This window comes from Eutrigla gurnardus (assembly GCF_963514095.1).
Source record: "Eutrigla gurnardus genome assembly, chromosome: 8".
In the NCBI taxonomy this organism is placed as follows: domain Eukaryota; kingdom Metazoa; phylum Chordata; class Actinopteri; order Perciformes; family Triglidae; genus Eutrigla; species Eutrigla gurnardus.
The window spans coordinates 14693127-14710444 of NC_139922.1; the positions used below are offsets into that span (position 1 = coordinate 14693127).

General features: G+C 45.6%; 2 protein-coding genes across 2 annotated transcripts in view; one reads left to right on the forward strand and one right to left on the reverse strand.

Annotated features, from left to right (window-relative positions):
* Nucleotides 1-17318, reverse strand: part of atp5pb (ATP synthase peripheral stalk-membrane subunit b) — a 339131-nt gene that overhangs the window by 166740 nt on the left and 155073 nt on the right. The gene's annotated exons all lie outside the window — the stretch shown is intronic.
* The window catches only part of rerea (arginine-glutamic acid dipeptide (RE) repeats a), a 119601-nt gene that overhangs the window by 41187 nt on the left and 61096 nt on the right, over nt 1-17318 (forward strand). Inside the window, exons 3-4 of the mRNA XM_084016001.1 lie at nt 8069-8579; nt 16430-16500. Coding sequence (XP_083872127.1) covers nt 8213-8579; nt 16430-16500 — 438 coding nt within the window. The 5' untranslated portion in view covers nt 8069-8212. The remainder of the gene's footprint in view (nt 1-8068; nt 8580-16429; nt 16501-17318) is intronic.

The following is a 17318-nucleotide window of genomic DNA, read 5'->3' on the forward strand; positions in this document are numbered from 1 at the left end:
TTTTTTTAATACATGAAACAAAAACTTAATCAAGTCAAGCACATGTCCAATAGCCCTGTATTTTCAGATGCTCCAACTCCCATAGACATCAATTAGGAGGCATTTCATATTCATTATTGAATTGTTGAGTTGGCCTGCTGAGAAGAGGTGTGGAGATGGAAGTAGTGGACTGCTGCGTAAAGCGATCCGGCCAGTTTTGCTGAGCGTAGCAGGAATGCTGCATTTTCTCCAGCAGAGCAACTGGCATCATAAATAAGCTAAGAGCATGTTTTTAGAGGGATGAGGTGTCTCCGCTGACGGTGAGCAGAGAGAAAAGGGTTGAAGGGCATATTGACCCTCTTGTTCTGGAAAGCGAAAAGCAGACTCCTCAGTGCCCCTTGTTCCCCATTAATTATTGTTTGATGCTAATAAAGGAGGGGGGATGGGGCATGTTATGAAACATAATTATTCATTGCAGCATTTCCCCTCGACGAGCCTTGTTCCCCCTCCCCTTGTGCTTAGCGAGGAAGCTGCCAGTGCTGTCAGTTGAGTACACCGGGCAAAGATGTCCCCTCAGCCTTTTAAGGAGGGGACAGCGGGGAGCAGGGTGAAGGGTGCCATTTGCCCGAGTGATATATGAGGAGAGACAGCAATATATGTAAGGAGCTCCTGAAAGAAAGATAGAAGGTCAAGGCAGATTACACTCCAGCCATTTATTGGTGGAGCACACAGTCCGAACTGGACTGCAAATACTGTCTGCTCAGCAGACGATTTTTTTTGTTTTGTTTACATACAAGTGTGCGTGTCAATGGCCTACACATTTTTAGATTGACACGCGTGTATACACACTTAGATGAATGCTGTACTGTAGGGAAAAAATGCTCTCAGTGGCTTTTTATAAGCTTGCAGATGCAGTGAGAAGCTATTTTAACAAGACTGGAGCTCCACGAAGGTGTCCTCCTAGATTTCCACTAAGTGACTGCGATGGCAGAGGCTGATCTCCTATGCATGAGTACAGTATATAGTGTACTCGTGCGTAGGATGACAACAATTCTGTGTTATAATGTTGTGGTAGTTCAGTGCAGTACAAACAGTCTGCTGCTTTTATTGTCGTTTTTTTTCAATTTTATTAAGAAAGCAAATCATTAAGTCGATGTTCTCTGTATTTTAAAAGAGCGTGTTATTGGCACAGGCAGGCCTAAGTTGTATTTTCATTGTCGTTAATCATAATGGCCCAGTGATGAGAGGAGAAGTCGGTTAGACTGCCATGGCCAAAGCCTAACATTAACATTCCAAGAATATCTGAGGCTTATTCACAGCAACTCAGCCGCCACAGCCAGCTGCGTTCACCTTCGGTTTAAAAAAGACAACAGGCCTATAGTCCGCCTGAACTATGTTGTGTCAGACATATTTTTTAAGGTTTTTTTTGGGGGGGGAGGGCATTTTCACCATTAAGTGACAGTGTAGAAATGAGAGGGGCAGAGAGAGGGCTGAGACATGCAGCAACGGTCCCAAAGCATGTGCTGTAACCTCTCGGCTACCGAGGCACTCCAGTGTCGGGCGGTATTTCTAATGTGTCATTGTTGTTGCACAGTGAAGGATGCAATGAGTAATCCAATATATTGCAGTTGCTAGGTGTTTTGGAAAGATGAGAAATATGCAGCTTGTGTTTGCTTGAGGCATAGCACACTATCAGTCAGGGATCAAGTCTCCATTTCACACATGAACAGGCAGAGTTAATCTGTGGATCACTACAGTACACTGCGTAATATCCAGCCTCCTTTCTCATATTTTCCAAAAAGCCCCATTGTTGCTAGGCCCCTGCTGCTAGTGTTTTTGTTACCTTTTGAACATAGTTACCTTCTGTAGCTGGTGTGTATTTTTTTTAGGTTAACGCCTAAGATTTGCTTGGTCCAGGTAATAAACGATGTTGGCCTGACTCACGCGGACTTGGTAATTAATTGCGTGTATTTGTTGCCTACCTGTTTGTTATTTTGTGTGTGTGTGTGCGTGTGTTGAGTGTGTGTGTGTGTGCGTGTGTGTGGCCCGTGTTTGTGGCAGGGTGCACTAAAATGCCACTGCTGTAAGAGGCCCAGTCCCAGCCACTGCATGTTTTATGAGCTGTCCTCAGAGGATATGGGAGCTCTGAGCTCAGATCCTGCTTGTTCCAGCAGTGTTTTCATCACTCCTGGCCACTTCCCCCCCTAGCTGTTTTTTTTTCTCTCTCTCTTTTTGATGAGGGAGAGGAAACGCATCCAGAATAAGGGAATATTTACAACACGTCCCCGACTGTGGCTATAGCATGGCTAGCTGCATGAAGGCCCCATCGAGTCATGATTCATAATATTCTCCCATGCGCACTGCAGAGGGTGCCTTCCCCTCAGCCTAGGATCACTGGTCTGCACGATTGAGATGGTAGATGACAAGCTGGGCGCTGAATATTCCTCTCTCCTAGTCACCTCCCCCACTGGCTGCTTTCTAAAGCCGGCCTTTTCCTTGAACAAACACAACTGGAGAGTGTTCACTGGCGCTGTCTGTTTACAGTGTTACACATTGACTCGTCAGTTATAGCTCTGGTTGCGAGAATGCTTAAATAAGCATTGGAGAGTGAAAAAAAAAAGTGGAAAAAAAAGGGCAGGAGGGGGGTGTTATGCGTAAAATTCTTTGTTGTTTATTAACGGCAGTCATCAATCGTGATGGTTGGGTGGCGATTTGTAATTAGAGGAGAGGCATTTGCAAATGAAATAATAGCCCTTCCTAATTAGGGGTAATACCATCCTGTGGTATCTAGAGGTGGAGGTGTTTTTTGATCGGGATAAGGAGTTGAATGGGGGGGGGATCGCCCTCCCCCGACCATCTGCTCAAGGATCGGGCAGAGTTTGCCACCACACAGCTAAATAATTTAAGCGGAAAAATGATTTTGTGTACTGACCTAATGGCTTTGTTTTGGTGAACTCTTCTTGCAGTGCACCCTTCAGTGCCCCCGCCGGCCTGCGCTGTCAGTCTGAAACCTCAGAGCTGTCTTATCTGTCACTCTAATCTATTTATGTTAGTTTTTCCTCCGTGTTGGCGCGTCACTCTGTGTGGCATAGTGATTAGAGTAGCTGGAGGATGTAGGGCAACCATATGAATACATTTCCTCCTCACCCACGCTCATTTAGACTACCAGTTGGCGCTTAACTGATGGATACGATCGTTAAGCTGATAGGCAGATCTCGGAAGACGAGTGCGGATGTTTGATTGCAGAATATCAGTATGAGTGCTGCATGATTGAGTGCAAATATTAAAATCTCAAGAATCCTCTCATTCTAACTGATAACAAAAACTCCGTTTTTTTCTTTCCCAGTATGTATGTATGTATATATACTTATGCTTGATCCTCCCCTGCTTCAGCATTGCTTCTTTTTACAGAGATAAATGTTTGAAGATATATGATATGAGTATGTTTTTGTGCAAGTCAGGCTTGAATGTGTCCCCAGGGCGTATTTACACCTCTCCTGACCTCAGCTTTACCTTTTGGGTGAATTTCCATTACAGTAGCATAATTCACCAAAAAAAAAAATGAATTCTCAGTGCCTCTCTAGAGGTAAAAAGACACTAGAAATCATTTCAAATCAGGTATTTTATTCACACGTGCCACAAAGCTGCCCACAAATCTATAGGGGAAACTCAATTAAGAGCCACATTCATGTTAGCGCTCTATGCCGCCACATACTTTACATTCGCCTGCTTCTCTTATCAATGACACTTTGGGAGAGCTCCTCTACTGGTCTGCTCACAATTACATTTCTCAATAGTGCCTCACTAACAGGGGAAGGGTGACAATGGACAACCCTGGCATTTCCCCCAGGAGTCCGTGTCTTAAACATGACACCCGGTGAAGCAGTCAGAGCTGCTGAAATGGTCTTCTGCTTTGCTCCAGTCAGACGGACGTGGCAGACTGAGAGGGACTGTGTCTTGAAGTAGCTGGTATTAAGCTGCAAAATGAAGTCCTGCTCACAGAGCCTGTAGATAATGGACATCTTGGGTTGTGGAGCAGCCCCCTCAGGGCTCTGGCAGAGAGCACACAAACAGGGATGTTTTTGCCTGGATGGAATAGTGGCTTAGACCCTGTGGAGCACACAGTCTGATCTTCATGTCTGTCGTTGCAAGTACCTGTGGACTGTCGGACAGAGATGATGTTGATCTGGGGTATTAGTTTATATTACACAAAGAAGGAAGCTTACATTGTTAGCCCTGTAGATTTGTGTTAGATTTAGTAAATTCTCTAATGTTTTTAGACGGTGGTAGTTTGTTGTTGCACACAGTGTCATTCTGCATTAGAATCTGCTCTTGCAGTGCAGCAGTGCTTTGCCTTTTACCACGGGAGTCTCCAAGGCAGGTTTAAATGTTGGAAAGCCCCAAGCTATCTTTTCTCGAGCATGGCTTTTACCTACTAAACTAACCCCGGATGCTGGCTAAAAATAGAGCTTTGTGAGCAAAGCTTTAGCAGAGGGAGGGAAAAAAAAGATGTGGTTACTCATCAGTGAATTGAAAAACAAGTGGAGCAGACAAGTGTCTTTGCCCTGGCAATGTGAACTAAAACAGAGAGGGCCTCCGAGAATAAAGCAAGCCATGATAGCACCAGGTAAGACAAAGCAGGCACCGTGCAGAGACCACGGCGAATCCCTTATGAAGTGGCCTACCCCTTGCCTCCAGCTGAGCCTCTCATTGTGCTGTTGTTTCTAAGGGGCTTGGATGGCAGCTTAGATTAGATCGTACTGAGTAATGGATTGGAGCTGACGAAAACCTGCTGCAGCTCAACATCACCACAGTTAGGAGCCGTGCACTGCTGAGGATCTGGCTGGTTTATTCGGATCAATTTGAGTTGCCCTCATTGTTAATAACCCTGTGTATATTCATGCTAACATTGTTCTCCTCTAATCTGTATTCATGCGAGTATTTCATTCAATCTCTTTCCAAAGCCGGCCCTAAATCCTTGCCAATCACATTTTGCTACTTCATAATTCTCCAATTGAATATGCCATGAATGACTTTTTCAGTCTCTTTCCCCAAAACTGAGTGCATCACTGTGCTGGTCACATTGTTGTTGGATTCTATTTTGCATTTAAATGTTGAAAATGTCTAGATTCTCTATTATTTCTGTAAAAGAATGCAAATTTATAATCCAAGATAATCAATTAAAATTTGGCAAGATAAAGAAAAAAGAAACCTACAGCTGTATAGGCACTCAAGCAAAGCGTGGTAATTTGGATGTGTATCCATAGACAGGTTTTGATTAAAACTATAGAGATGAGCATGGATTCGGGTAAATGTGGGAGTGATTGGAATGAATAAAACATTGCGTTTTAAAAGGCTGTTCGGGACACCAAGAGAGAGAGAGAACGAATAAAAACAGAGCCGTGTTTAGTAACACAAACCTGCTGTGTGGCCATTGTGGGGGATGATGTGTTAATCGAGCCACAAACTGTGGTTTTTCAGGCCAGAGGTCTCATTTAAACAGCCTCGGAAAAAGAGAAATGTATTTGAGCAGAGCCCCGCTGGCTGCCAGTCCTTGACTCCCATTGCAGTAATGTAAATGGTGGATTAGGTGATGTTGGCTGGGACCCCCTCAACCCCTCTCCAGCCACTGCCCCCTCCTTCTCTTTTCCATTAAGACAGCTGGTATCTTTCAAAGGGTCCTGGCCCAGTGATTGATGTGTAATAGCTCCAAGCCTCACCTGCCCCCTCACAGCGTTATTCATCGGCCAGGCAGCCGGCGCTGCTTTCTACTAAGCACTTTGTTTCCCTGGTTGTGGGTGGAGAGCCTTCCCCCTCGCTTTCTCTCTCTGCCTCACTTTCTCTTTTTCTCGCCTGTCAACCATCAATACATTATGACTTTTCATTGCCACAGCGTTACTACTTCACTTCACACTGACTCACTCCGTTTTACTCACTCAATTTGTTCAGGTTCACGTTGCTCACTTATCTGCGTTTTCACGGCAGCCGTTGACAAATTAAGCGTATTGATAATTGACTAGTAAAAGTAAAAACACAATTAAGAGCGACCACATGTCTGTATGAGGAAGTTTATAAATAAACACATCAATGTTGACATCAGAGAGGTAATTTGAGGTGCAGATTTTGGAATGTTATGTAAAGTGTATCCAGTTGCAAACTAATAGCACCTAGATTGTGAAGATACTTATAAAAGCTTAAAGCGGCCCACAACATCAAAGGAGAACAGGCCAGCTCTCCATTTGCAACAGTTCAGGGTCCTCGTTGCTCTCAGTGGAAGAGGCTTATGTTACTGATTAGAGGAGAGAAGAGGTGCTTAGCTCATACACAGATTCTGGCAGCTCCCAGGATTAGAGCTGTGCTATCAAATGGTACCTTCATCAGTGTTTTTATGTTCCTCACACCTCTGAGACATGCTGCTGGATATGGACACGGGAGGGGTCACAGTATGTATTTTGGCACACCGACAGAGTTGTATCCGTGTGTGTGTGTCCTTCCATGCACGTTAAAACTCTCCCGGGCCCTGGCGCCCTGCGTGTGCACTAATGCGCTCTTGTGTATGTATATGCTGGCAGCCCAGTGGTCGCCGTGGTAACTCATCATTAGGTGATTAATGGGGCTGTGACGAGGCTGCGGTTTAATCAGGCTGGGTGTTTGTGTTGAAGCCGACGACAAGAGCAGCTGCCCTGTCAGTTGGTGTCTGCTCACAAGATGACAGCACCCGCTGCTGAGGAGCACCGTTGTCAAACACGCTTCATTTTGTGTGTGTGTGTGTGTGTGTGTCTGTGTGTGCCTGCCAACATCCTTTCCTCAACCTTCCTCTTTCCTTCTATTCTTTACCTCACATTCAGTCTAGCCTTCTCAATAAATGCACGTACACTTGCAGACATCCGGCGTGTTTTCACCCGGAGCTGATTCTTCTATACCTGGCTCGGTCTCTCACACACTCTCTCTCTCTCTCCCAGCCTGCTATCACCACCATGGTAACGCTGGTGCTGATTGCCTGGTCCGATCCCTCTGGGGGCTGCGATTACTATTTCTAGTTAATTTGTTGCGGCGGGGGTGGAGGGGTAAACACAGTAAATGAGAAGCCTCCTTTGTGGGTGCAGTGTGTAGGGGCAGTGTAGTGCTGCTTCAGCTTTTGCCCACTTCGCCGTTTATGGAGGATTTCATCATGGCATGAGAAAGTGGTAGTCGGGTTCCTTTTTTGCGTGAACGCCGATCGCTGTAAATGGCAGTGGACCGGGCATGGAGAAATGACTTGGTTTGGCCCCTCTCCTCTCTCCTCCCCTTACCCAGTGGTTTGCTGTGTTCTTCCCTCCAGAGCTGTCACTTCACATTAACACAGTGGTGACTGTCAGCCAGGGCAGAGGGCTGGGGCGGGGTGCAGTCCAGTAAGCCAGAGTATACACATTAAACCACACACACACACACACACACACACACACACACACACACACACACACACACACACACACACCCAGAGAGATGAGTAAAATTCAGCCTGGTGTCATCACAGATGGTCTGCAGAGAAGCTAGCCAGTTAACTCTGTCATTGAGTTTCATGCTGCGTCTCTCCCTTGGCATTGCAAAACGACAAGCAGTGTCTTGTGCTGAAAAAGCCCCTCGACACATTATCTCTGTGGAATTCTATTGGCTGCCAGGCTCATCCTCAATGCAGCACTACCTCTTCATGCTTATTCAGTTATGACTCGCCTTAAGCTTCTTGTGTTACAAATACTGTGCATGCACTACATTCTTCCGCTCCCTTTTCCCACTCTTTTACCCCATAATAAGTCTGCTTTACTTCCTTCCTGAAATAATGGAAATATGTTGGAGCTGGAAGCTAGGATGTTTTCTTCTTTGATAAAGCTACTCAGTGCTCTCCAGAGTATATGTGGTTGTGGAGGGGCGTTTGAACAATGACTGTGCTTGAGAAGAATCAACACAGCTGGTTGATCTCCAGGAACTAATCTCTTTTTCTCAACCACAAAAAACAACCATTTTTACTTTAAAATATTGCATCTTTACTGTAGGGATAATGGTTATTGACATATAGTTATGCTAATTGTCTATCTCCTCTTGTCCACAGCTTTTCTGAAACACTGGGGTTGTTGGTGTGGCCAAATTTTCCCTGGATTTGACTGGTAAATTCAGAAGACTGAAGCCCAGGCTCACAGTCTACCTTTCACGGAGGCCCAGCCGTGAGAGGACTGAGGAAGGCACGTGGCGGATCATGACGGCCGACAAAGAGAAGGAGAGGGAGAAAGAGCGGGACAGGGACAGAGACAGGGACCGGGACAAGAGAGAGTCTGGTAAGTCCCGACGGCAGGACATGGACCGGGCTGACCGTGAGAGCGAGAGCTCCAGGCCCCGGCGCAGCTGTACGCTGGAGGGCGGGGCCAAGAACTATGCAGAGAGCGAACACAGTGAGGATGAGGACAACGAGAATGGCAGCACAGGTGGAGGAAACGGCACGGCCGAGGAGGCCGGCAAGAAGGGCAAGAAGAAGACTCCTAAGAAGAAGTCACGCTACGAGCGCATGGAGAACGGAGAAATCACGTCCTTCATCACAGAAGACGATGTTGTTTACAGACCCGGAGGTAAGTCCTAGTCGTGGCTAATCTAATTGTGTCAGCAGGTGGGCGGTGCTCATCAGCATGGTCACCAACTGCAGTGAACATGAGTCAATCTCCTTTGATCAATTTCCGAGTTTACTGATAATTATAAGCACATCAACGTCACAATCGCTATATCCCCCTTTGTTTTCATTAGGACTCATTTTTACTCGTCAACGATGAATTCCTTGGTCATCTCTATTGCAATACGCTGCTGAGGGATGGCATTTTCTCCAGAGTAGCACTGCAGAAGTAGTCCCTCAGGCTAGAGGCCAATACGTCATACAATCAATTCCAAGTTGACCCACTCTGTGCTTTGTCTTGGCCTAAGTCAATAAAGCAAAGTGGTGCTTCACTAGATGATGTGATAGTGACGACAGCCATGATAATGATTTCATCCCAACACCATCTGACTCACTCAAAGTATGCTATCCCCTCTGGGGGCAAAAGGTACTCTAGTTTCCTGGAGAGATGTTTGAGCTGTGGCACAGTGTTTTTATCATGTCTGATGCATGAGGCTAGAAAGGGAACCGACCCCTTCCGCAGCTGTAAACATGGCCTCTCATTCACCTACTGTTTAGAAGTCTGTTGTATTAGAGGGGGGAATGTCGGCACTCTGTAGGAAGGATGCCAGGCTAGCTAGTCGTGTATGTGGTCTGCTCCCAGCTACGTCACCTTACTACTAAATCATTGCTGCCATTTTTTTTAGTTTCTTATCTTTTTTCCTCCTCTTTTTGTTTATCTAGCAGCTAGCAAGAGGTCAACTAGTGTGTGAGGAGAATGTAGGAAATTACATTCTTTTTTTTCTCGTACTACCTACCAATAAACGCATCTACAGCCCTCCTTTTTTCTTCTCAAATACTAAGGAGGACAACTTCAAGTAGGTGCAGTGAAACAGCCAGACCTCCCCACCCTACACTTGTTCTAGCCGCGTAATCTCGTTGGCTAAATAATCTCTGCGCTAGTATCAGTCGAGGTCCTCTAGCAAGCAGTCACCCAAGTCTTGTTGTTGCTCACTCTCCATTCCTGTTTCTCTAACTCCCTGCAACGGACTCCATTGAAGCATTTTTTGCACCACATTTCATGTTTAATAGAGAGAGCACCGGCGCTTTGTCTCATATTTAACCATGCGGAGAGGGGGGAGGTTGGGGGAAGCAGTCAGTCACATCAATGAAACATTCAAAAGGCATATAAACAAAGTCGACCGTCTCAGTGGATTAGCCCTGCCGAATATTTATATTTCCACATCCGAGCACACAGCGCAGCCGATGTCTGGTTGAAGGGGAATATTTATGTTTCCTGTCGTCTCCTTCAATTAATTTGACAGGTCTAGAGCGTCGCGAGTGTCACAACCTGCTCCCACCACATAGACTGCTGCTGTTATATTGGTTTAGATTAGGGATGAGCCCGGATGGGGTAGTGGGTGGCCCCCAGCACCAGTGCACTAGTTTGTAATTTACCTCCTATTGTCAACGTAGAAGATCCTCCATCTCAGCAACTGACCTCCTGCTGTCTCCTCTGCTCATTGTTCAAGTGATAAGCTGTGTGTGTGTGTGTGCGTGTGTGTGAGTGTGTGTGTGTTTTCCTCCTCCTGCTTGGTCATTGGTAGCAGCCTTCTTGCAATCAGATTTGATGTGTGCAGCTTAGGCAGGCACAAAGCCTGCAATGGATTATGCTTTACTAAATGTTAAATCCCTTTATAGCCGTCTAGTGACACACAATATGTAAAACTAACCACCCCTGGAGAGGGATTTGCACCGCCCCAGACATGGGGAGAGGGAAGAAGTAGTGCTACTACTGTAAGTAGTGCAGGAACAGAAATTGTGAGGCCAAATACTGTTCCGATTGCTTTTGTCACAGAGGATTTTGGAATAGAAATATACAGTCCCATGTCATCATATAAGAAATAACAGGTAAGCTAGCATTGAAACCATCTACACGCAGCCAATCTGCAGACTATTTCTATTCCTAGAAAATGGGTTCAGGCGACATACTGCACATCGATTGGATGAGGGAAGTGCAGCCAGCCTATAGGTGGGCCTGCAGCTAGCTGTAGCTCTGCTGCTGTTTAAAAACGATGGGAGAGTGTGTATGTGGTGATGGCCAGGGGCCTCTGTCCCGGGCCATTGGTACGGTCGGCTGCTGGGGGTGAACAGCCTGATTCAGTGCAAACAGACATGCCAAATCGATCAATGCCCTGTGGCTGAGTTCTCGCCACTTCCCTAGGCCCCGGCCAGACACCTCCAGAGCCTGTTCTCTACACTCGTCCACCCCCTACCCCAGATTATAGATCTTCTCTCTGGAGATTATACACACTGCCACGGGGGGGATCAATAGGAGACACCCGAGAAGCAAAGAGACACAAAAAAAAAAAAATGTCAGCACACACACATATACAGTACACTGATTACCAGTATTTCTGCACACTCACGAATGTACTCCAACACACATACGTGCACATCCTAACACATACACAAGGCTTGCATTTGACAGTCATGGTGCCTATCTCTGTTGAGCACACTCCTACAACACACACTCACACAGAACACTATCCACATTGCTCATCCCTTCTCTCCACTGCAGCAGGACTCTGCTTGGGGCTGCAGGCGGCTGGCTGCCATAGCATGTCTCCTTCCTTCCTAACTGACTGACTGGCTGGCTGTTCTGTTTAAAATGGAGAGAGCTAATGGAAACCACCTGCCCCCCCCTTTCACTCCTTCTGCCCTTCTACCTCGGTTTATGTCACACAACATGGCTGCCACAGTCAGGACGATAATGATAGATTCAATCATTTCTCCTCGGAAAGTGATAGGTTTGTTTTGTGCAGTGTATAATACAGAGAGAGATGCAGGCTAGTCTTTGAAAAACACCTTGTGTGTATGAGTGCTTGGGGAGTTGTTGATGTGGACAGCTGGCGCTTCTTGCCGCAGCCACAACAGAACCCTGGGGAGTGTGTATATGTGTGTGTGTGTGCGTGTATATGTCATGTGCACACACGGTAAGCTGTGAAGCAGGTCTGACACACACATGTAGAGCTGGATAACTAGCCCTTCCTCCCTTCTTCAAACTCTGGACCAACTGCTGGCAATTATCACATGACACAATTTCTTCAGTCCCTTCAGTTATACATTTTAAACTTAATAATACAAGTTTGAACAAGAGTAAAATCTAATTTCAGTAGGGGCTTAGCTGACAAAGTGACTGCTGAGTTTGCTCTTAAACACCAAACCTTTACCAGATTCATACAAAGTCTTAAAAGTTTGGAACATTATTAATTATAACTCAGTTTTCATGGTGTAGGAATATCGTTGAATTTAAATATTATTCTTGAAAAATAGATTTTTGTATCAAAATTAAAAATCTGGAAATTAGTCAAATTTAATCAAAGTTAATATTAACAGCTGGTAAAATAAAAAAAATGTTAGTATGCACTGTTTGCTGTTGGTATAAATGAATTCTGTTCACTATTGCTTTTACTGTAACAATTTAGATGTGATGATAAAGTCTTCGAGAGTCTGGAAATGTTTGCTCCAGGTACTTTGAAATTGCATTTTGTGCACCTTAAGTGCCTCTTTGCAGGCAATGGATTCACAGTAAAGTGAATTACTGCTCATAAGAACACAGCATTCAACTGAATGCTGTTTTCAATGCAGATCCTCTTGAGAAGCCTGTATAATGTGGTTTAGTATGTGTTAGATCGGTTATTCTAGAGCCAAGACACACACCGTAGGCTGAAGCTCAATTAGCATAGCACATCCTCTGCACCATAAAGGCTAGCTGCCAATCAGAATGCTGTTTCTAGTCAAGCTAATGTGAGGGACAAGCCCTTGGAGTCATCTTGCATCGAAACATAGCAGTGTAAATCTGTAGCCTGTCGCAAACTGAACAGATCTATTTTTAAAAAGCCCTCTCTGCTCTCCCAGCTCTCCTCACGCTAGAGACTCTGGGAAAAAGGGCTTTTTAGTGAAATCCAACCACCTGCCGACTGCTAAATGAGAAAGCGTGGGCTAGCCGAGAGGGAAAGGAGAGGAGGAGGAGGAGGGGGTGTTGTCAAAGAGCCTCTGTTCTCCCCTAGGAGCTCAGTCAGCTGTAGGTCTGCCCTATTGTAGAAAGCCGATGGTATCGCTTGCCAGGTATTTCCCACTGCTTTTTCAGTGAGAAGAAGGGAGACTTGTTGGGCTTGTGGATGAGGAGAGAGGAAGGAAAGTTGTGGAAGAATCAAAGTGTCCGTGTGCCTCCAGGCCTTGACTGCCTGTTACGCCACTCCACTGGGACCGGTCCAGCAGGAAGTGGCACAAGGCAGCCTCGGTCATCAGCTGGTCTTCCTCCACTGCGGTCTGTGCTGGATCAGTAATAACACCTCTTTCTCCCGGGCTCTCTGTCTCTCTTGGCCCTCGAGTCCCCTCACACCCCTGTGGTTCCATTATTGCATTCCTTGTGTTATTTAATTTTAGGATCAGTACACTCGAGGGGGGTAGCTTTGCTAAGGCTGTGCGCTACTCTGCTGTGTGCACATGTGCCTGTGCTTCTGCGCATGTGTGCTTTTGCCCCGTTTGAGCTGAGCACCTTTTAACAACGCAGGTGCGTCCTGCCTCGTGGCTAACGCTGCAACTACCTGCAAGCACATCTTTAAACAAAGACTATTTAATAAGCCTGCTTTGGATCATGAGATGTGCTCATATTATTGCTGTGTTTAGCCCCTCCCCCACACCACATCCAATCACTGTTTACAAAACATTGGTGTATATGAGTGTGTTCACATTGTGACTTTTCCATTGTTGGCAGCTCGTAAAAGAAAGCCCCCCCCCCCCCTCTACTGAAAGGCTGAAGCAAATTAAACAGCATTTTATTTGCTTGATACAGGGAGAGTAAGACACAGCTCTTTTGCTGAGGCTAGGTGTGTTTTAGATTAGACATGCTTGGCAGCTCTAAAAGAATGGCTGGCTGAACAATGAGCTACAGCTGAGTACATTTCTGTGTGTGTATGTATGTGTGTGTGTCACAAGGTTATAACAATGAATATTCGGTCGCTTGAACTCAGCAGTGACGATGTAATTGGAGGAACAGTGACGGCCTGGATCAGGTTTCAGTGCTCAGGTCTGAGGAGCTGCACTCCGTAGCTACCCTTTTCAAAGTATTGAACTTTCTCCCGCCGTCTATCCGTCTGGGCGGCGTGGTGGTCGGCTGGATTGTAAGGGTGGAGGCGAGGAGAAAAAGTGAAACTTAACAGCTGTGAAGGGAGTGAGAGCACTCGACGACAAAGGCTATGCTGTGGTTCTCCCTCCTACAGCGAGGGCTACATCCATCCAACGAGCGCACACTTCAACCCCTAAGAAAACTGCCCATCCCCCCATGTAGACCCCCATCGCAGCTAAACCTCTCGTCCCTCCCCTTTCCACTTCTCCACTTGAGCGAGGAGACCCACTTCCAAATGCACAAAATGGCAGGGAATGTTTAACAAGCCGGGCAGACCCTGGAGGAACCGCGTGGCCTGCTTCCCCCCCCCCCCACCACCACACCACACCGCCACCACCGCCGCGCCCAGCCTCCCTGGGCTCCGTTGACTCGTTTTCCATTCAAACGGCTGACTATGAAGCATTAACTGGTTTTAACTTTCACATTCATTGAGAATCCTGTTATAGAGAAATGCCCTTGGTAGTCTGCTTTCAGTACCCAGGATGAATTCAAAAATGGGCTTTTGACATTCGAAGAATAGACTCACTGGCTGTCTGTGCATGATTAAGCTAGATCCCTGTCTCTCTGATCCCTGTTTTTTTTCCTCACCACCTATCTTTTTTTCCACTTTCACTACCTCTTGGTCTTTATGCCTGTTGATGTGCTCTGGGGTGTAGACACAGAGATCTGGCCCCTCTAAATGAATGTGCCGACGAGGTGAAGGGACGCTAAACCCTAATTCCCCCGATTTGACTCCTCCGAAACATGTCATCTCGTTCAGATTAGTCTCTTTTGTTCTCGGCCCTCCCCCCACTCCCCTCCCTCTGGCTCCCTCCTCCTCCACCCGTTTCTGTCTCTCTGAACACACACACACACACACACACACACACACACACACACTGTGTTGCTCACAGATCACACAATAGCACTGATGGGTATTTTCATTCATGTTATCTTGTAAATGACTTCCAGGGATGGCGTAGAGGAGGAAGAAAAGGAGGCAGCAGAGAAAAGCGAGAAAAGGGCAGTAGTGAGAGAGCTATAATGCGTCACTCAGAGCCAGCAAGGGCGATAAACCCCCTCCCCTTAGAACAGCTTATTCAGCCCACAGCAGATAACAAGCCCACCCTGGGGTTACACACACACACACACACACACACACACACACACACACACACACAGCCTCCTTAAAAAACAAAGACTATGATGTCACAGACGCACTCCTACACACCAGCTCCTCTACTAATAGTATCTTGGGTGTCGGAGCCATTTAATATCCTTGCCACCCCTCTTTTCCTCTGTAAGCGGTAAGATAAACCTCAGCCAGATCGATAACTCTGTTGACACAAACAAATAAATAACAGATGATGGCACTGTCAGTCACTGTAAATAGCTGGCCGCTCATCTTTTGTTTGGGAAGTGTCTAGTCCTTCTGCAGGGAACAGCTCAGCATGTTTTTGTTTTTTTTGTTAAATCACCACTAGCAGTTTGTGTTGTCGGGGCAAATCTTACCTTTTTGAATCAAAGCCTACAGAGCTGCTGTTGTTTATTGTCCGTCTCCGTGGCCTGTATGTTAATGTAAGCGAGATTGCTGCGCTCCGTTGCATCAAATGGCAGTCAAAACCAGCCTTGGGAGCAGCCAAGCAGCTTGTTGCCTTGCTTCTGTCTGAATAGAAGGTCAATTTTCAGTGTGATGTATTTTTTTTTTTTTTTTAATCAATTAAGTGTCAGTGGCTTTTGATTGCTTTGCCCAATGAGGGAGCAAGAACTGTCTTTTACTGATTATTAAAACCAAAATAAATACTTCTTTCCCTCCCTTTGATCACACCCCTGGATTTGTGTTTCATCTAAAAGCAAAAGGTGAATGGGAGACTATTATGCTAATTTGCCTTTAGTGGAATCAAATATCTTTTTCTATAATAATTCTAACCCTTGGCTGTTTCTGGAAAGTACTGTGCCAGGCTTAGTAGGAACCATTAGCCATGTCCCCCGCCTCCACCTCCTCCTTTCCTCCACAGAAGTGGCTGTGTGTTTTTGTCCTCTGCAGCGTGAATGTTTTTGTTAAGGAGATGAGGGTTCGTGACCTAGCCATACCACCAGTCACATTCAATTTAACAGCACAGCCGGCCAAGGCCACCATCTCATACACAATGTGAGGAGGCTGCTTTTAACACTCGCGGGTTATGTAATTTGGCAACATTTTAAAACATGAGAGGACAAAGGAAGAATTTTTTTGTTTTTTTTTGTTTCACTGCTGTGATAACCCAGGGTTAACTGGACATATAGGGGCAATGACAAAAGTTGTCATTTTGTAGGGACGAGTTACAGCGGTGTCTTGGGGGGGGTGGGGGGGTGGAATGGGGTTAAAGCCAGTATTACTCACTGGTGTATAAATGGAGTGGAACAATAACATAATTCCCCTTGGGCGTAATGTTTGCTTTGGAAAGGCAACCTTGTAGCGCTCCAAAAGTCCTTAATCCTATTACTCGCATTCCAATTGAATTTGACTCAAGGAGGAAAAAATGTCTTTTCAGCAGAGGTAACAGCACCCAAAATGATATATTTCTGAGTCTGGCTGCATAAAAATATGAAAGCTTCGGAAATTGTGAACATCTTCTTTCAAACTCACTTTTTTTTTTCTTCCCTTCTTTCACTTGCAGATTGTGTGTACATTGAAAGCCGGCGGCCCAACACTCCCTACTTCATTTGTAGCATTCAGGATTTCAAACTGGTGAGTACATTTTCACTTCCTGTCTGTCCTGTTTCATTTCTTTGTGTCCTCACACTGGCCTGAGGTTCACCACTAATCCGCCCACCCACTCCATGTCGCAAGCTGTGAAACAAACCGCTGTTGTTCTTAGTGAGCAAAAAAAAAATCTGGTCCATTATGTTGTGTGCAGCATAAATAAGAGGTATAGGTGCAGGGTTGCACATCTCAGTTGCATTGTGGAAGTCTGATGGGGACTGAGGAATATAAATCATAGTGGAACACCATTTATAATCCGTTTGTATCCTGAGGTTTGTTTTTAAAAGGGTCACGAGGAAAAATTAAAAAATCCCTCTGTGAGTCAGGCTTGAATATTAACCACCTTTGCGATCCACTGGCTGTGTAATAATGCTTGTAATGGAAATAAAGATGTTTGTCGATGCATTTAATTGATTTAATGAAGGAGACCATCACCAGTTTTCAATTGATTTTTTTTACTGCCTAATGTGGCCAAATTGCCTCTTTTGCTGAATAAAGAAAGAAATTAGTTTTTAATTTGCTATCAAGAATGGCTGATTCATCAGGCTCAGCCAGTTAAGTGAAGTGGTGCTTGTTTTCTCTGCAATAGGACAGCTAAAACATTGCGCACACACACACACACACACACACACACACACACACACACACACACACACACACACACACACACACAGACAAATTGATTTGCCCACACCACATTCTCTTTCTGCTAAAGGGGATGTTGCATTTGAGTTCACCCAACAGATATTTCTTTATTCTTGTTGATGAAAAAGGATGTAACCGTATGGTTTAAGAAACGTGGT